General features: G+C 51.2%; 1 protein-coding gene across 2 annotated transcripts in view; it reads right to left on the reverse strand.

The window, feature by feature from the left end:
• LOC311329290 (polycomb protein SCMH1) overlaps nucleotides 1-15,508 on the reverse strand; it is a 24,766-nt gene extending 9,258 nt beyond the window's left edge. For both annotated transcript variants that reach the window (XM_084463153.1, XM_084463152.1), the window contains exons 1-8: nucleotides 15,467-15,508; nucleotides 14,305-14,442; nucleotides 11,292-11,364; nucleotides 11,022-11,102; nucleotides 10,758-10,828; nucleotides 10,138-10,372; nucleotides 8,786-8,874; nucleotides 8,183-8,429 (exon numbers count right to left, since the gene is read on the reverse strand). In XM_084463153.1, coding sequence (XP_084319279.1) covers nucleotides 8,183-8,429; nucleotides 8,786-8,874; nucleotides 10,138-10,372; nucleotides 10,758-10,828; nucleotides 11,022-11,102; nucleotides 11,292-11,316 — 748 coding nt within the window. In that variant the 5' untranslated portion in view covers nucleotides 11,317-11,364; nucleotides 14,305-14,442; nucleotides 15,467-15,508. The remainder of the gene's footprint in view (nucleotides 1-8,182; nucleotides 8,430-8,785; nucleotides 8,875-10,137; nucleotides 10,373-10,757; nucleotides 10,829-11,021; nucleotides 11,103-11,291; nucleotides 11,365-14,304; nucleotides 14,443-15,466) is intronic.
• Between the last annotated feature and the right edge of the window lie 3,025 nt (nucleotides 15,509-18,533).

The following is an 18,533-nucleotide window of genomic DNA, read 5'->3' on the forward strand; positions in this document are numbered from 1 at the left end:
TAAAGTAGACCTTTTTTTCATTGGGTCCACCTGGGCTGTATTGATTCAGTTCCTGACCAGATAAGGAGAAGAACGGACAGATGTCCCCTGTCCTGTCTGTCACACAACCAGCAGCTAGACAACCAGGCAGAAAGACAGACAGCCAGAAAGACAGATAACCAGGCAGAAAGACAGACAGCCAGGCTTAAAGACAGACAGCCAGGCAGAAAGACAGCCATGCAGAAAGACAGACAGCCAGGCAGAAAGCCAGATAACCAGGCATAGAGTCAGACAACCAAGCATAGAGACAGACAACAAGACAGCCAGGCAGAAAGACAGACAGCCAGGCAGAAAGACAGACAGCCAGGCAGAAAGACAGCCAGCCAGGCAGAAAGACAGCCAGCCAGGCAGAAAGACAGACAGCCAGGCAGAAAGACAGACAGCCAGGCAGAAAGACAGACAGCCAGGCAGAAAGACAGACAGCCAGGCAGAAAGACAGACAGCCAGGCAGAAAGACAGCCATGCAGAAAGACAGCCAGGCAGAAAGACAGACAGCCAGGCAGAAAGACAGACAGCCAGGCAGAAAGACAGCCAGCCAGGCAGAAAGACAGCCAGCCGACCAGCCGTTGTTATGGAAGGCTACTGTGACCCAGTTTACTCTCAGCCGGTGGAACAAAGAGGCCAGTTGTGTTGCTCGGGTCACACACTCTAGTGTGTGCTACACACTCTCTCTGCTACACACTCTCTCTGCTACACACTCTGGTGTGTGCTACACACTCTCTCTGCTACACACTCTCTCTGCTACACACTCTCTCTGCTACACTCTCTCTCTGCTACACTCTCTCTCTGCTACACACTCTCTCTGCTACACACTCTCTCTGCTACACACTCTCTCTGCTACACACTCTCTCTGCTACACACTCTCTCTGCTACACAGAGGGAAGAGGGGATGAAGGAGAGCAGGAGGAGGAAGGGTGGGGGGTGAAGGAGAGGAGGGAGAGAGGGAGGCGGATGTGGGGAACACTTCAGTCACACAGATGATAACGAGAGGTTCTAAGGACAGAACTGCTCACTTATACAAAGCTAACAAGAACCTTCGACTGTAGAGTCTGCGGATACAGCGGGGGGGGGGGGGGATCGGCCTTCATAAAGACATTCTGACAGCCGGATCCGACAGAATCCGGTCGAGTGATTAAAGATTTCCTGTTAGGTTAACTTGCGGTGAACTCTTGCCTCTCTCTCTCTCTCTCTCTCTCCCGGTCCCCCCCCCCCCCCCCCCCCCCTATCTCTGTCCACTTCCTGCTTCTGCTCAGTTTCGATACCCACGGGTCTCATGACAACGCCGTGGCGCTGACCAGCGCAGACGGAGAGAGAGAGGGAGAGGGAGAAGGGAGAGAGAGGGTGAAGAGAGAGAAAGAGGGTGAAGGGAGAGAGAGAGAGGGTGAAGGGAGAGAGAGGGAGAGAGGGTGAAGGGCAAGGCTCCGAACCGGTTCAAGGAACGGAAACGAAAACCGAAAACGAACGGTATTTTACGAGGAACAGAAACAGGAACGAAAACGAAATGGTCTTTAATTGTTCCAGAACAGAAACGTTAATTTGAAATCTTTAAAACCGGTTAATAACGTTATTTTTTCGTTCTTTGTAGTAGGCCTATATAACTTAAAAATAATTGTAAAAAAGAAGAAAGCTGAGCCTTTTATGGCCGAATAGGCTAAATTAAATTAATTAAATTTGTAGCCTACATCTTGTCCTGTTTTGGTAATGTAGCCTAGGCCTAAATCTGTTATTTCACAGTCAGGATCTTAAATGCTTGCTTAGCGAAATGAAGAGATTTAGATATTACAACAACACACCATAGCCTAGTTCAGACTAGGGATGTGCCCAGCGACTATTTTCACTGATGACTAGACGGTGATTTTGTAACCGATTACATGACTAGTCTAAAAACAGGATTCCCAAGTTTCTACAACAAGTGCTATTTAGAAAAATTGAGGATGTTTCTCAAACTCTGCAAGCTAAGATGCATGACTATTCTTGATGTTTCCCAACCACTCAGCGGCAGCCAATTTGCACGCGTTGCGCAGTCACACACTCTCCTTTGTTTGCCAGTGCAAAACAGTAGTTCAGCCTGTCCTTACAGCTTATTACTTAGCAAAGATTTCAATGTGATTTATTTTGTTTAATTGAAGAAGAGTAGGCTAGCCTATAGCCTGTAATGTTTCAGTAGAAGAGTAGGCTAGCCTATAGCCTGTAATGTTTCAGTAGAAGAGTAGGCTAGCCTATAGCCTGTAATGTTTCAGTAGAAGAGTAGGCTAGCCTATAGCCTGTAATGTTTCAGTAGAAGAGTAGGCTAGCCTATAGCCTGTAATGTTTCAGTAGAAGAGTAGGCTAGCCTATAGCCTGTAATGTTTCAGTAGGCTAAAACTAGATTTCACATAAAGACCGCGGATGTCAGAGAGGGCAAATTTATTCCAACATTGGTCCACAAAATGATGCAAATAATAAAGTGAAAGAAATAATAGCCTACTGTGCAAATATAATGTTTTATATGGACCTGCCTACTGTGCAAATATAATGTTTTATATGGACCTGCCTTATGTGCAAATATAATGTTTTATATGGACCTGCCTACTGTGCAAATATAATGTTTTATATGGACCTGCCTACTGTGCAGATATAATGTTTTATATGGACCTGCCTACTGTGCAAATATAATGTTTTATATGGACCTGCGTGTCTGCAATAAAGTTTCTCTATCTTTATAACCAACATTCAGCGGTAGCCAATTTTCACTCGTTGCGCATCTCGCTCCAAGTATGGTTTGGCTATTTAAAACACGGAGTACAGTTGCTTGGATGTATACTAGTATCTATACTAGGATGCATAAACCTATGTTTTGCGAATTTAATGGTCTGCCTCCTTCAGAGTTCAACTCGGCAATTAGGCTGTGAAAGCGAGCGCGCCTCTTGGAATCTAGTCATAGCCTATTGTTGAACAGATTTCTGTCACGTCTTGACTTTCACAAACCAAATGATTAGGCTACATTAATTAATATGAGCACACTTTAGTGACAATGTTCCGTGCAACCCTGATCATTGAATAGCATAAGTTAAATTACTATAATATTAAAGACCGCGGATGTCAGACGATAGGCTACGTATTACGCGTATAGGCGCCAAATCCGGAGCTCCATACAAAAGGAACGCAGCATAAACAATAGGGATTGTGCAGATGAATGAATGAGGTGACTAATTATTTATAAATAACTTAAAACATTACAAAACGAAATAAATCAAACAATAGGCCTACAGGCGCAGAATAAAATAGCTTGCAGCAACAGTACAAGAAAATATTTGTACAAGAAATACTGTAGGCCTGGCGAACACCCCGGAACGGTGAACGGAACGTTATTTTTCGTTCTTAACCGGTTCAGGAACGCTATGTTGGTGGCGGAACACGAGAACGGAAACGTTAAATATGCTGGTTCTGCTCGGAGCGAACCGATTGAAAAATAATTTCGTTTTTAAGCCCTGGTGAAGGGAGAGAGAGAGAGAGAGAGAGGGTGAAGGGAGAGAGAGAGAGAGAGAGAGAGAGAGAGAGAGAGAGAGAAAGGGTGACGGGAGAGAGAGAGAGAGAGAGGGGTGAAGGGAGAGAGAGAGAGAGAGAGAGAGGGTGAAGGGAGAGAGAGAGAGAGGGTGAAGGGAGAGAGAGAGAGAGGGAGAGAGAGAGAGGGTGATGGGAGAGAGAGAGAGAGAGAGAGAGAGGGTGACGGGAGAGAGAGAGAGAGGGTGAAGGAGAGAGAGAGAGAGGGAGAGAGAGAGAGAGAGAGAGGGTGATGGGAGAGAGAGAGAGAGAGGGTGACGGGAGAGAGAGAGAGAGAGAGAGAGAGAGAGAGGGTGAAGGGAGAGAGAGAGAGAGAGAGAGAGAGAGAGTGAAGGGAGAGAGAGAGAGAGAGAGGGTGAAGGGAGAGAGAGAGAGAGAGAGAGAGAGAGTGAAGGGAGAGAGAGAGAGAGAGAGGGTGAAGGGAGAGAGAGAGAGAGAGAGAGAGAGAGAGGGTGAAGGGAGAGAGAGAGAGAGAGAGAGAGGGTGAAGCGAGAGAGAGAGAGGGTGAAGGGAGAGAGAGAGAGAGAGAGAGAGAGAGAGGGTGAAGGGAGGGGGAGAGAGAGAGAGAGAGAGAGAGAGAGAGAGAGAGGGTGAAGGGAGGGGGAGAGAGAGAGAGAGAGAGAGAGAGAGAGAGAGAGAGAGAGGGTGAAGAGTCCCGGCCGGTGTGACGCAGGCGCGGCAGTGAAGCTCGGCGAACAGCGGGAGAAACGGCGGAGGAGGACAGATTTATCTCAGGGGGGGGGGCCTCCCAGCCCCCAGGCGCACACACGCGCGCGCACACACACACACACACACACACACACACACACACACACACACACAGTCCCTTTCCCTAGAGGGCCATCCCTGCTGTACGTCCCACACACTGCAGGCAAACACGCCGTGATCGCTAAGCGGACGCTCACGCACACACACACACGCGGGCGTTCTCACTCTCTCGCTCGCCGCTTTCCTCCGCTTTCGGCGCCGTGGCGACAGTACGCTGAGCGGTTAAGGTGTGTGTCCTCGATCCACCCCAGATAGATTTACTAGAGGAGCTGTTAGCGCGCCTTAGCCTGTAGGGCTGATACACACACACACACACACACACACACACACACACACACACACACACACAAACCCTGGCGTTTGTATACGTATGTGTGTATGTATGTGTGTGTGTGTGTGTGTGTGTGTCCTGCATTCATCATCTCCATGATCATTAACGCCGGTCAGAAAGTTCCGGGCCACTAGAAGGAGAAGGAACTCACCGCTGCGGATCTCTGGGTGTGAATCCAGCCCACCGCGACCCCCGCCGACCCTGTCCTCTCCTCTCCTGTCCTCCTCTCTCCTCTCCTGTCCTCTCCTGTCCTCCCGTAGATGAAACCCTCTCTCTCTCTCTCAGCTGTGTGTCCTGTCCTCTCCTTCACCCGGACCCCTTATCCTGCTCTCTCGCTCTGCCTCTCTTCCTCATCCTTTCTTTTCCTCCTCCCTCCTAGCCTCTCTCTTCACCCCTCCCCCTCTTCCCCCTCCCCTCCCTCTCTTCCTCCTCCCCCCTCTTGCTCCTCCTCTCTCTTCGCCCTCCCCTCCCTCTCTTCCTCCTCCCCTCTTTCTCCTCCTCCTTTCACAGAATTTATTGCTGCCTCTTCTCGGCTCCTCCCTCCCTTTCTCCTGCTTACCCCGTCTCTCTCCTTCTCTCTCTGGGCGTGTGACCCAGGGGCCAGTCTGGGGCCCCCAGCAGGGCGTGTGACCCAGGGGCCAGTCTGGGGCCCCCAACAGGGCGTGTGACCCAGGGGCCAGTCTGGGGCCCCCAGCAGGGCTCTGCTTCACCCAAACGCTCCTAACCCCCCCCAGTGCCAACTGGATGTGTGCCAGGCTCCCATAGAACACACACTCTTACAAGGGCCTTGTCCCTCCTCCTCCTCCTCCTCCTCCTGGCTGCTCCTGCTCCTCGCGCTTCCCAGCGCTCCTTCCCTCCTCCTCGCGTCATCCCTTACTTCCTCCTCTCCCGTCTCCGCTCCTCTCTCTCTTGTCTTCCCCCCTTACTTCCCTTACTTCCTCGCCGTCGTCTCTACTCTCTCTCCTCCTCCTCCCCCTCTCATTCCCTGGTCTCTCTCCTCCTCCTCTCATTCCCTGGTCTCTCTCCTCCCCCTCTCATTCCCTGGTCTCTCTCCTCCTCCTCTCATTCCCTGGTCTCTCTCCTCCTCCTCTCATTCCCTGGTCTCTCTCCTCCTCCTCTCATTCCCTGGTCTCTCTCCTCCTCCTCTCATTCCCTGGTCTCTCTCCTCCTCCTCTCATTCCCTGGTCTCTCTCCTCCTCCTCTCATTCCCTGGTCTCTCTCCTCCTCCTCTCATTCCCTGGTCTCTCTCCTCCTCCTCTCATTCCCTGGTCTCTCTCCTCCTCCTCCTCCTCTCATTCCCTGGTCTCTCTCCTCCTCCTCTCATTCCCTGGTCTCTCTCCAGACTCAAATATTACATCGAATCGCTGAGCTCCGCATCACTTCATAATAGAGTCTGTGCCACTTCGCCGCCCAAGCTGGTATTCTGAGGGCGTATCGACGGGTCAAAGTTGAAAGGGTGACAGGTCGTACAAGCAAATGAGAGCCGCTAACCCAGCTTAGATGGGCGGGGCATATCTAAGGGTGGGAGCGCCTGACCGCGAACGTCGTTACCGATTGGTGCCGGCAGGATTCCGGCGCTACCAATGAATCGACAGGATTTTCGCAGCAGATTTTCGCATGAAGTGTCCCAGACCCATAGAGAGATCTGCAGCGTGCAGTAACGTAGTTAGCGTAGCGTACGTAGTGTATCAGTAACGTAGTTAGCGTAGCGTACGTGGTGTATCAGTAACGTAGTTAGCGTAGCGTACGTAGTGTATCAGTAACGTAGTTAGCGTAGCGTACGTAGTGTATCAGTAACGTAGTTAGCGTAGCGTACGTGGTGTATCAGTAACGTAGTTAGCGTAGCGTACGTAGTGTATCAGTAACGTAGTTAGCGTAGCGTACGTAGTGTATCAATAACGTAGTTAGCGTAGCGTACGTAGTGTATCAGCAAGAGAAATCTGCTCGTTCCCTGTCTTCCCTCCTTCACCCTCCTGCTGCATCTCTCTGGGTCGAGGCGTTCGGCCCGCTGCCCGGACCAGGGGTCTCAAACTCAAATTGGCGTGGGGCCACAGCTGGTATTGTCATCTCATAGGAGGGCCACTTAAACGTTCAAGTACTACTACTGTCACCATAAGAAAGTGCAATATTTCTGAAAATGACTTTATTTCCATAACTAGACTCACGAGTGTTGCGAGACTATTCCATAACTAACATTTCCATCATACAAAGTCTCATTAAATTTTTTATATTTATTATATTTTTTAATTATTTATTTAAATTAAATTAAATTATTTATATTGATATTTTATAGGACCAGGGCTGTGTAAACGCTTCATCGCCACTCGACGGGGACGTACGGCTTAACCTTCGTGAAAACACCCCATAATAATCAGACGATCTCACAGGCGCTGGAGTCAGAGGGGGGGTTAGTAGCGGCATCCCGTCCGTCGGACCGCCCTCTGAGAACCCCCCGGCTGCCCCCTGAGAACCCCCGACCTCCCCTGAGAACCCCCAACCTCCCCCCTGAGAACCCCCGACCTCCCCCCTGAGAACCCCCCCGAACTCCCCCGACCTCCCCCCTGAGAACCCCCGACCTCCCCCCTGAGAACCCCCCCGAACTCCCACGACCTCCCCCCTGAGAAGCCCCCCGACCTCCCCCCTGAGAACCCTCGACCTCCCCCCTGAGAACCCTCGACCTCCCCCCTGAGAACCCTCGACCTCCCCCCTGAGAACCCTCGACCTCCCCCTGAGAACCCCCGACCTCCCCCCTGAGAACCCTCGACCTCCCCCCTGAGAAGCCCCCCGACCTCCCCCCTGAGAACCCCCCCGACCTCCCCCTGAGAAGCCCCCCGACCTCCCCCCTGAGAACCCTCGACCTCCCCCCTGAGAACCCCCGACCTCCCCCCTGAGAACCCCCCCGAACTCCCCCGACCTCCCCCCTGAGAACCCCCGACCTCCCCCCTGAGAAGCCCCCCGACCTCCCCCCTGAGAACCCTCGACCTCCCCCCTGAGAACCCTCGACCTCCCCCCTGAGAACCCTCGACCTCCCCCCTGAGAAGCCCCCCGACCTCCCCCCTGAGAACCCCCGACCTCCCCCCTGAGAACCCTCGACCTCCCCCCTGAGAACCCTCGACCTCCCCCTGAGAACCCCCGACCTCCCCCCTGAGAACCCTCGACCTCCCCCCTGAGAAGCCCCCCGACCTCCCCCCTGAGAACCCCCCCGACCTCCCCCTGAGAAGCCCCCCGACCTCCCCCCTGAGAACCCTCGACCTCCCCCCTGAGAACCCCCGACCTCCCCCCCGAGAAGCCCCCCGACCTCCCCCCCGAGAAGCCCCCCGACCTCCCCCCTGAGAACCCCCGACCTCCCCCCTGAGAAGCCCCCCGACCTCCCCCTTGAGAAGCCCCCCGACCTCCCCCCTGAGAAGCCCCCCGACCTCCCCCCTGAGAACCCTCGACCTCCCCCCTGAGAAGCCCCCCGACCTCCCCCCTGAGAACCCTCGACCTCCCCCGGACCCCCACCTTTGGTGCCGGGCGGCTGCAGGTTGTCCCCGGTGAGGGAGCACCAGCCCACGGGGAAGATGTCTCGGGAGTCGTAGCGGCAGTAGTAGTCGAAGGCGCCGCGCCAGCCGTCGAAGGTGACCAGCACCTCGGTGCCGCGCAGGGCGCCCACGGTGGCCGGGCAGATGAAGTGCGGGTTCTTGCGATCCACCGCCTCCAGCTTCATGCCCACCTGGAAGGAGTTCTGCTCCGGGGCGGGGGGCTCCTGCTGGGGGCAACGGGGGGGGAGGAGGAGGGGTCAGGCGTGGAGCTCGCTGTGCATGTGTGTTTGTGAGAGAGGGTGAGAGTGTGTGCGCATGTGTGTGTGTGTGTGCGTGTGTAAATACCTGCGTCTAGGTAAGAGTGTGTGTGTGTGTGTGTGTGTGTGTGTGTAGATACCTACTACGTAAGAGAGAGCGAGTGTGTGTGTTTGCGTGTGTGTGTAGATACCTGCATCTAGGTAAGAGAGAGCGAGTGTGTGTGTGTTTGCGTAGATACCTGCATATAGGTAAGAGAGAGTGAGTATGTGTGTGTGTGTGTGTGTGTGTGTGTGTGCGGAGTGGGTGGGGGGGCTGGTGCAGGTACCTTGTGAAAGATGCGCGGGGGGGCCATCTCTGCTCCGTTCAGTGTTTTCAGCAGGAACATGGGCCAGGAGGACGCGTTGAGACGGAAACCTGGGCCAGAGACAGACGCCGTCACACACGTCCTCTCATCCACACACACACACACACACACTGCACTACACTACACACACAAACTCCTCCTCACAGGTTGTTATCCCCCACCTGATGAATTTGGGGAAGGGGGGGTATTAATTTAACCCCTGTACAGCTGCTCTAGATTGATGAGAAAACGACCAATTTACTTCACTGTACATGAAACTGTACATGAGGACGACATGCATCATGGGTGGGGGACGTTCCTCTTGGGTCTGTCTGAAAGAGCTGGCTGTGTTCTACACTGACATCTAGTGGACACTCAAGGAAGTGCACAGGAAAAAAACAAACAAAATCCCATTCAAGGGACTGGGGCATGAATAAGTGTTGGAGTGAACACATGTGTTTGTCTGTGTGTGTGTGTGTGTGTGTGTGTGTGTGTGTGTGTGTGTGTGTGTGTGTGTGTGTGTGTGTGTGTGTGTGTGCATGCATGTATATATGTGTGTTTGTATATGTGTGTATATGTGTGTGTGTGTGTGTGTGTGCTTGAGTGTGTGTGTGCGTGTGTGTATATATGTGTGTGTATTTGTATATGTGTGTGTGCATGTGTGTATATGTGTGTTTGAGTGTGTCTGTGTGCGTGCACGTGTATATATGTGTGTGTGTTTGTATATGGGTGTGTGCGCACGTGTGTATATGTGTGTGTGTGTATGAGTGTGTGTGTGCGTCCGCCCCCCCTCCTCACCCAGCGGTGGCTGCAGCATGCCCCCGCTCTTCTCACAGTTTGAGTGTGTGTGTGCAGGTGTGTATATGTGTGTGTGTGTGTGTGTGTGTGTGTGTGTGTGTGAGTGCATGGGTGTGTGTATGAGTGTGTGTGCGCATCCGCCCCTCCTCCTCACCCAGCGGTGGCTGCAGCATGCCCCCGCTCTTCTCACAGTTTGAGTGTGTGTGTGCAGGTGTGTATATGTGTGTGTGTGTGTGTGTGTGTGTGTGTGTGTGTGAGTGCATGGGTGTGTGTATGAGTGTGTGTGCGCATCCGCCCCTCCTCCTCACCCAGCGGTGGCTGCAGCATGCCCCCGCTCTTCTCACAGTTTGAGTGTGTGTGTTTGCATGTATGTATATGTGTGTGTGTGTGTGTGTGTATGAGTGTGTGTGTGTATGAGTGTGTGTGTGTGTGTGTGTGTATGTGTGTGTGTGTGTATGAGTGTGTGTGTGTGTGTGTGTGTGTGTGTGTGTGTGTGTGTGTGTGTGTGTGTGTGTGCGTCCGCCCCTCCTCCTCACCCAGCGGTGGCTGCAGCATGCCTCCGCTCTTCTCACAGTTTCCGATGGGCTGGATCTCGGAGGAGTCGACCAGGCGCCAGAAGTCGTTCTTGTTGTCGGAGCCGTCGAGGCGCAGGCGCAGCCGCGAGCCGGTCAGGCCCACCACGGTGGCGATGCAGGTGGACGTGGTGTTCCGGGGGTCCTGGGCCTCCAGCTTCATCCCCGCCTTGAACTCGTTCACTGGGGGTGTGGGGCTCTGGAGACGGGGGGGGGGGGGGTGAGGGTGAGGTAGAGGAGAGTTGGGTGAATACCTAACATATCTATGGTTAGAAAAGAGAAAGCAGCCAGCAGCATGGGTCTCAGCGAGGTTCAGGCGAGGTTGAGAGGCTAGGTTCAGGCGAGGCTAGGTTCAGGCAAGGCTAGGTTAGGTTGAGAGGCTAGGTTCAGGCGAGGCTAGGTTAGGTTGAGAGGCTAGGTTCAGGCGAGGCTAGGCTAGGTTCAGGCTAGGCTAGGTTAGGCTGAGAGGCTAGGTTAAGAGGCTAGGCTAGGTTCAGGCTAGGCTAGGTTCAGGCGAGGCTAGGCTAGGTTAAGAGGCTAGGTTGAGAGGCTAGGTTAAGAGGCTAGGCTAAGAGGCAGCTCACCTGTCTGAAGCACGAGGCTGGGGCAGCGATGGCTCCCGTCTCCTTCAGGTACTTCTCCCAACTAAAGTGCCCTGTGACACAACAAAGAGCACAACTATGACCACTCTGCTTCCTTCATGTGTTATAAAGGCGTATTGGGCTGTGTGTGTAGCTGGGGATGCTGTGTTACTTCCAGCGTGTGTGTGTGTGTGTGTGTGTGTGTGTGTGTGTGTGTGTGTGTGTGTGTGTGTGTGTGTGTGTGTGCGTGCGTGTGTGTGCGTGTACCTCCTTGGTACTGTGAGGGGACCCGGGAGGGGCGACCACTTCGGGCATGTTTGATCCGTCTGGCATCTTTCCACTCAATAGCTGAGAGAGTGAGAGGGAGAGAGAGATAGAGGGAGAGAGATAGAGGGAGAGAGAGAGATAAGAGGGAGAGAGAGAGATAGAGGGAGAGAGATAGAGGGAGATAAGAGGGAGAGAGAGATAGAGGGAATGGAGCCGCTCGTTTCCATATGAGTGACCGGTCTTATCAGCTGAAGAGTGACATGATCTTACCTTTCTGTGGCACTGGCTTCCTCATGCTCCAGTAATACTGACCAAGTTCAACACACAACCGTCACCTCCTCCTCTGAAGAGAAGAGAGAGACAACATACACAACCACGTTAACGTGCTATTAAAAGAAACACAATCAGCAAATCAGAATGAGGCCTGAGGCACACAAGACAGGCCAGGCCATTCCTTGTGTTTGGTACATAGCTGTGGTGCTAGCCTGTGTGTGTTGCTAGCTAGCCTGTGTGTGTTGCTAGCCTGTGTGTGGTGCTAGCTAGCCTGTGTGTGGTGCTAGCCTGTGTGTGGTGCTAGCTAGCCTGTGTGTGGTGCTAGTCTGTGTGTGGTGCTAGCCTGTGTGTGTTGCTAGCCTGTGTGTGTTGCTAGCTAGCCTGTGTGTGGTGCTAGTCTGTGTGTGGTGCTAGCCTGTGTGTGTTGCTAGCCTGTGTGTGTTGCTAGCTAGCCTGTGTGTGTTGCTAGCTAGCCTGTGTGTGGTGCTAGCCTGTGTGTGTTGCTAGCTAGCCTGTGTGTGTTGCTAGCCTGTGTGTGGTGCTAGCCTGTGTGGTGTTAGCCTGTGTGTGGTGCTAGCCTGTGTGTGGTGCTAGCCTGTGTGTGGTGCTAGCCTGTGTGTGGTGCTAGCTTGTGTGTGGTGCTAGCCTGTGTGTGTTGCTAGCCTGTGTGTGTTGCTAGCCTATGTGTGGTGCTAGCCTGTGTGTGGTGCTAGCCTGTGTGTGGTGCTAGCCTGTGTGTGGTGCTAGCTAGCCTGTGTGTGGTGCTAGCTAGCCTGTGTGTGGTGCTAGCTAGCCTGTGTGTGGTGCTAGCCTGTGTGTGTTGCTAGCCTGTGTGTGGTGCTAGCCTGTGTGTGGTGCTAGCTAGCCTGTGTGTGGTGCTAGCCTGTGTGCGTTGCTAGCTAGCCTGTGTGCGTTGCTAGCTAGCCTGTGTGTGTTGCTAGCCTATGTGTGGTGCTAGCCTGTGTGTGTTGCTAGCCTGTGTGTGTTGCTAGCCTGTGTGTGGTGCTAGCCTGTGTGTGGTGCTAGCTAGCCTGTGTGTGTTGCTAGCTAGCCTGTGTGTGTTGCTAGCCTGTGTGTGTTGCTAGCTAGCCTGTGTGTGTTGCTAGCTAGCCTGTGTGTGGTACTTGCCTGTGTGTGTTGCTAGCTAGCCTGTGTGTGGTGCTAGCCTGTGTGTGGTACTTGCCTGTGTGTGTTGCTAGCCTGTGTGGTGCTAGCCTGTGTGTGGTGCTAGCCTGTGTGTGGTGCTAGCCTGTGTGTGGTGCTAGCCTGTGTGTGGTGCTAGCTAGCCTGTGTGTGGTGCTAGCTAGCCTGTGTGTGGTGCTAGCCTGTGTGTGGTGCTAGCCTGTGTGTGGTGCTAGCTAGCCTGTGTGTGGTGCTAGCCTGTGTGTGGTGCTAGCCTGTGTGTATTGCTTGCCTGTGTGTGTTGCTAGCCTGTGTGTGTTGCTAGCCTGTGTGTGGTGCTAGCTAGCCTGTGTGTGTTGCTAGCTAGCCTGTGTGTGGTGCTAGCCTGTGTGTGGTGCTAGCCTGTGTGTGGTACTTGCCTGTGTGTGTTGCTAGCCTGTGTGGTGTTAGCCTGTGTGTGGTGCTAGCCTGTGTGTGGTGCTAGCCTGTGTGTGGTGCTAGCCTGTGTGTGTTGCTAGCCTGTGTGTGGTGCTAGCTAGCCTGTGTGTGGTGCTAGCCTATGTGTGTTGCTAGCCTGTGTGTGTTGCTAGCCTGTGTGTGTTGCTAGCCTGTGTGTGGTGCTAGCCTGTGTGTGTTGCTAGCCTGTGTGTGGTGCTAGCCTGTGTGTGGTGCTAGCCTGTGTGTGGTGCTAGCCTGTGTGTGGTGCTAGCCTGTGTGTGGTGCTAGCCTGTGTGTGGTGCTAGCTAGCCTGTGTGTGTTGCTAGCCTGTGTGTGGTGCTAGCCTGTGTGTGGTGCTAGCTAGCCTGTGTGTGGTGCTAGCTAGCCTGTGTGTGGTGCTAGCCTGTGTGTGGTGCTAGCTAGCCTGTGTGTGGTGCTAGCTAGCCTGTGTGTGGTGCTAGCCTTATTAGCCAGTGATCTGGGCGGCCTCCTGTGCTCCCTACCCAGGCAACAGATGACAGGTTACAACAAAGAGGCGGCCTCAGCTGTCAACAACACACCCGGGTCTGCCAAGCACACTCCAGCAGCCTCACCCGGGTCTGCCAAGCACACTCCAGCAGCCTCACCCGGGTCTGCCAAGCACACTCCAGCAGCCTAAGTGATTGACACTGACTGTTGACACAGCTCTCAGTGAATCAGCACACTCACCACTGTCTGTCTGTCTGTCGGCTAGTATTGAACAAACAAGAGGAACTGATTGAGTTTTATAATATAATAAACCGCATGATGGTGTGTGTGTGTGTGAGTGTGCACACAAATTACTTTAGCTATTGCCTTTTTAGATTAGGATAATGCTCTCAATTCTAACCAAGAGTGTCATTAAATGTTTACAGAAAGGTTTTCTGTGTGGATGGTCGAGGGCTTGTCTGGCTAGACCCGAGGGTCTGTGACACTGACCCCCTAACCCTAAACCTGGGGTAGTTACCAGTCAAGTAGGACCCTCAGGTCACCAGGTCAGACACATAAACAAACACTTCAAATCACTGTTCCTCAAGGTCCACTACATTTACTCTTAAACCCAGACAGAGTCAACAGCCTAGCAATGAACTTGATTTAGAATAAGTCTCATTTCGAAACTAGGATTCATTGCATTCTAACAGACATAGTAAAAACGAAATTAATAAAACTAAAAAAGAAAAATAGGGGTTTATTAAAATGCATATCCATCATTTCACAAATTGAGACATTAGTTTATCAAATTGATAATGTATCTAAATAAATAAAAAGTAATTCACATAAGCCATCCACAAAAAAAAGTTAATTTCAAACACAACCCCGCTGAAGTTGGCAGAAACGTAACCACAAAGAGCCCAACATCCACATGCGTGTAAAACACTGATCCAACAGCTACATCGAGACACACACAAAAGTAAATATAATAGAAATATACCTTAAACTCTCATCGCAGTCTTGAAACGTGTCCCTCACAGTGGATTCTCTTTCAATAGAAGTGCGCCTTTTTCTTGCGCCAAGTCGGGATGGCGTCCAAATAAAGCGACCAGCCTCCTTTTCCCTCCCTCCTAGCTGGCTGGGGGAACAGGGATAGGAAGGGCATTAGCGAGCTAGCTACCAGCTAATATCATGCTAAACACAACACCTCCCAGCCTCAGAGAAACAGATCAGGATCCAGATACACGATTCACAAGAAGGCAGCAATGCGAGCGCGATTTGGCACAGATGTTCAGAGAGAGCAAAGATGTGATGAGTTTCATTCATAATACAAAGATACACACACACACACACACACGCACGCACACACCCACACACACACACACACACACACACACACCTACTTACACTTACACACACACACACACACACACACACACACACACACGTTTACTTCCCACTGCGTGAGCGAGGATGTGACCGGTTATGTGAAAGCTCATAATAACATGTGGGCATGTTCCAGCTAACATTAGACTGAGTACCATGACAGAGGCTAGTCCTAGTAAAGCATGCTACCTAACCCGGGCTAGTCCTAGTAATGCATGCTACCTAACCCGGGCTAGTCCTAGTAATGCATGCTACCTAACCCGGGCTAGTCCTAGTAATGCATGCTACCTAACCCGGGCTAGTCCTAGTAATGCATGCTACCTAACCCGGGCTAGTCCTAGTAATGCATGCTCCCTAACCCTGGCTAGTCCTAGTAATGCATGCTCCCTAACCCGGGCTAGTCCTAGTAATGCATGCTACCTAACCCGGGCTAGTCCTAGTAATGCATGCTACCTAACCCAGGCTAGTCCTAGTAATGCATGCTACCTAACCCGGGCTAGTCCTAGTAATGCATGCTACCTAACCCGGGCTAGCCGCTAGCATAGCAGCCCCATCACTCACACCCGTCCAGCAGCAGCGTGCTAGCCTGCTAACTGCATTAGGTTCAAATGCCAGCTAGCTAGCATTAGCAATCGTTGACCTGATTATAAATATTAGCATTAGCAAATGTTATATTATACCAGCGAGCTACCAGCGTGCACACAGCGGATACAGCGGACTTGAAACCGTGTTTGTTGACTAAAGGCAGAATTTACCATACATTCAAGTCTGTTTACCTTGCTTTGTAATGTTTGTGTATTTTCAGATGTGGATTTAGTGCTTGTCCGCCATTTTTTTTCCTAGTGAGGCTGGGGAGGAGGAGGCTGGGGAGGAGGCTGGGGAGGAGGAGGCTGGGGAGGAGGCTGGGGAGGAGGAGGTGAGGCTGGGGAGGAGGGGGCTGGGGAGGGGGAGGAGGGGGTGTTTTGCCAACATTGGGCTCGACAGGCACACAGGCAGAGTGATGAGAGTCCCTGCCTGAGAGGGAAGCATGGGGAAGCTGCGACCCCAGGCGGTCAAAGTTGGAAGTGCTTGTGGCACAGGAGAGGACAAGAGGGCAGCATGTGTTGAGTGCAGCATGTCTTGAGTGAAGCATGTCTTGAGAGCAGCATGTCTTGAGAGCAGCATGTCTTGAGTGCAGCATGTCTTGAGTGCAACTCGCTCGGCCTCAGAAGATATTTGCAATGTATTCATGTCTTAATGTCGGGGGATTACAGAGAAATCGTTTGCAAAATGTCTTTACACAGTCCGCTATGATAAAAGCTTGCATTAGTGATACCAGATAAGATAGATAGGCCTACAGGACCAGGCCATAGGCATAGGAAGAATGTTTGCATGTTTTGCAATATTAGTAACACTTTAGCAAAGACACGTCTTTTAGAAGACTCTTTTAGGCGTCTTTTTCGGACGTCCAAAGACATCTAGGCCTAATTAGGAGCCAGAATGAAAGTTTTTTTTAGACGTTCAGATATTGAACCTGTTCTGCACGTTCAGATACGTCTAAGAGGGGTCCTAGCCAGACATTCAGATATTGAACCCGTTTTGCACGTCCACAGACGTCTTAGAGGGGTCCAAGCCAGACGTTTGAATATTGAGGGGTCCAGCAGACTTACAAATCGGGTTCTGGACCGACGGACGTTATTAAGACATGATCTGAACATCTCCCTGATGTCGCATGTTTAATGTTTCTTAAACAACCCTACATTTGAAACAATGTGAACTAGGTAATATAGGATACACATAATCCATCAAATGGAGCAAAGAAATGTAAGCTTATGATGGTTCTGAATAAATGTTTTCTCAGATGACATGCCTGTATTCTAGAAAGAACCATGTTGCATTGTACTCATCCATTGTTATTGTTCTAATTTCAAGTTTAAGTTCAGCTCTGATCTCATTGCTACACCTTCCTCACCACTGAGAGGTTGTTGAAGCACATACAGTAGGTTGATATTGTATTCTTCAAGTGTGTGGGATCCACATATCCTCAAAGTCAACTTCATATGCACCGTATGAAACTTTAGTCACCTAAAAAGACAGATCACCACCAACCCACCTATATTTTCACAAGATATCCATGATAAATGAGAGAGTGAGTGTGTGTGTGTGTGTGAGAGAGAGAGAGAGAGAGAGAGAGAGGGAGTGAGAGTGAGAGAGAAAATTGGAAATAGGGGCCATTTGGTGATTCCATGCCAATTAGATCGTTGTAGCAACTGTAACTATGTGATTTAGTGAGACACCCAGCAGCTCAACTGTGTGTAATGGTCACCTGGCCGCCCTGCTAATGCACATCCCAGCTTGTGTGGGCCCGTCCTCCCCGCGCTGCCCCCCCCCGCGCTGCCCCTCTGCTCTCCAGGCAATTATGTCTGGATTCACACGGTGAAAAGGGTTAATTGCCACCACCCACTCGCCTGATTGGAGCTGCTTCACGCCTGTCGGGCCACATCGCATCAAACAGCCCACGACCAACGGGAGTCTTTACCACACCGCACCACACACATGCACACATGCACGGACACACACACACACACACGTACGGACACACACACACAGACACATACAAGTGAACACTCATGTACATAAACTCACTCTAGGAAATACTCATGCATGCACACACACACACACATGCACACATGCACACACAGACACACACACAGACACATACAAGTAAACACTCATGTACATAAACTGACTAAGAAACATTCATGCATGTAAACACTCACCTACATGAACTCACTCTAAGACACTCACACGGACGCAGACACATACACCTACAGTACGCACACACACACACACACACTTAACATTCACACGCACACACATGCCCACCCTTTACCCACACAGGCATATTTATTATCATATCCAGGCCAAACACCATTTCTGTTCATATTCTCTAAGTAGCTGAATCAGATTTTATGTAATCACAGTAAATTTACAGCAAGTAGTTTGAGCAGTATACATGTTCTATAATGAGGATGAATATACTGCTTGATTCTCTTAACTTGGTTTGCACTGTATTTGCACTGTTTTTTTGTTTTGCATTTGCACTGTCCTGTCCTGCACCCTGTCCCATGTCGTCTGCAAACAACAGTGTATGCCTTTACCATAGTCAAATTCATAGTATGCATGTACCATATACAGTACATGGCCAATAAAACGGATCTCGACTCTTATGGAAGTTTTATATCAGTCAGACCACTAGGGGTCAGTGTTGCATTACTTAGAGAAGGGCGGTCGCTTTTGCTCTCTCTCCTCATCACAGTGCATCTCCCTTCTAGTCTTAAAGGTAATACTTCACTGTGAAGAATGAATAATGGATGTGACTGTGAGTTGTACTTGTTCTTGCTGTTACAGCTTCGGACGACGCATCCGTCTTTGTCACGGTCGTGTCCACCATTTTCCTTTTTTACGGCCCTCTCATACCTCAACCATTTTCAACCATCAGTGTTTGAGATTCACTTACCGTGGCAATATTTGCTGTGACTGTTATTATACTGTAATTGATTCAGATTATTTGATACACAGGTAGGTCATTGAGAATATCATCTGTGTAACATGCAGTATATAAACACAGTAGGCTATGTGATACATGGTCTAATACTCGCATTGTGTAGAGAGCATGTATTATTGCACACGGTGTCAGTGGAATGCATAGAATTTGAATAATATACAGTATTATATTTAGTTCACTGTCCCTTTCGGCTAATGTGAGGACAGCAGACAGCCCTGTGTGTGTGTTTGTGTGTGCACGTGCAGGCGTGCATGTGTGTGTGTCTGTCCGTCTGTGTAGGTGTGTGTGTGTTGCAT

The sequence above is a fragment of the Borostomias antarcticus genome, assembly GCF_949987555.1.
Source record: "Borostomias antarcticus genome assembly, contig: scaffold_184, whole genome shotgun sequence".
NCBI lineage: Eukaryota > Metazoa > Chordata > Actinopteri > Stomiiformes > Stomiidae > Borostomias > Borostomias antarcticus.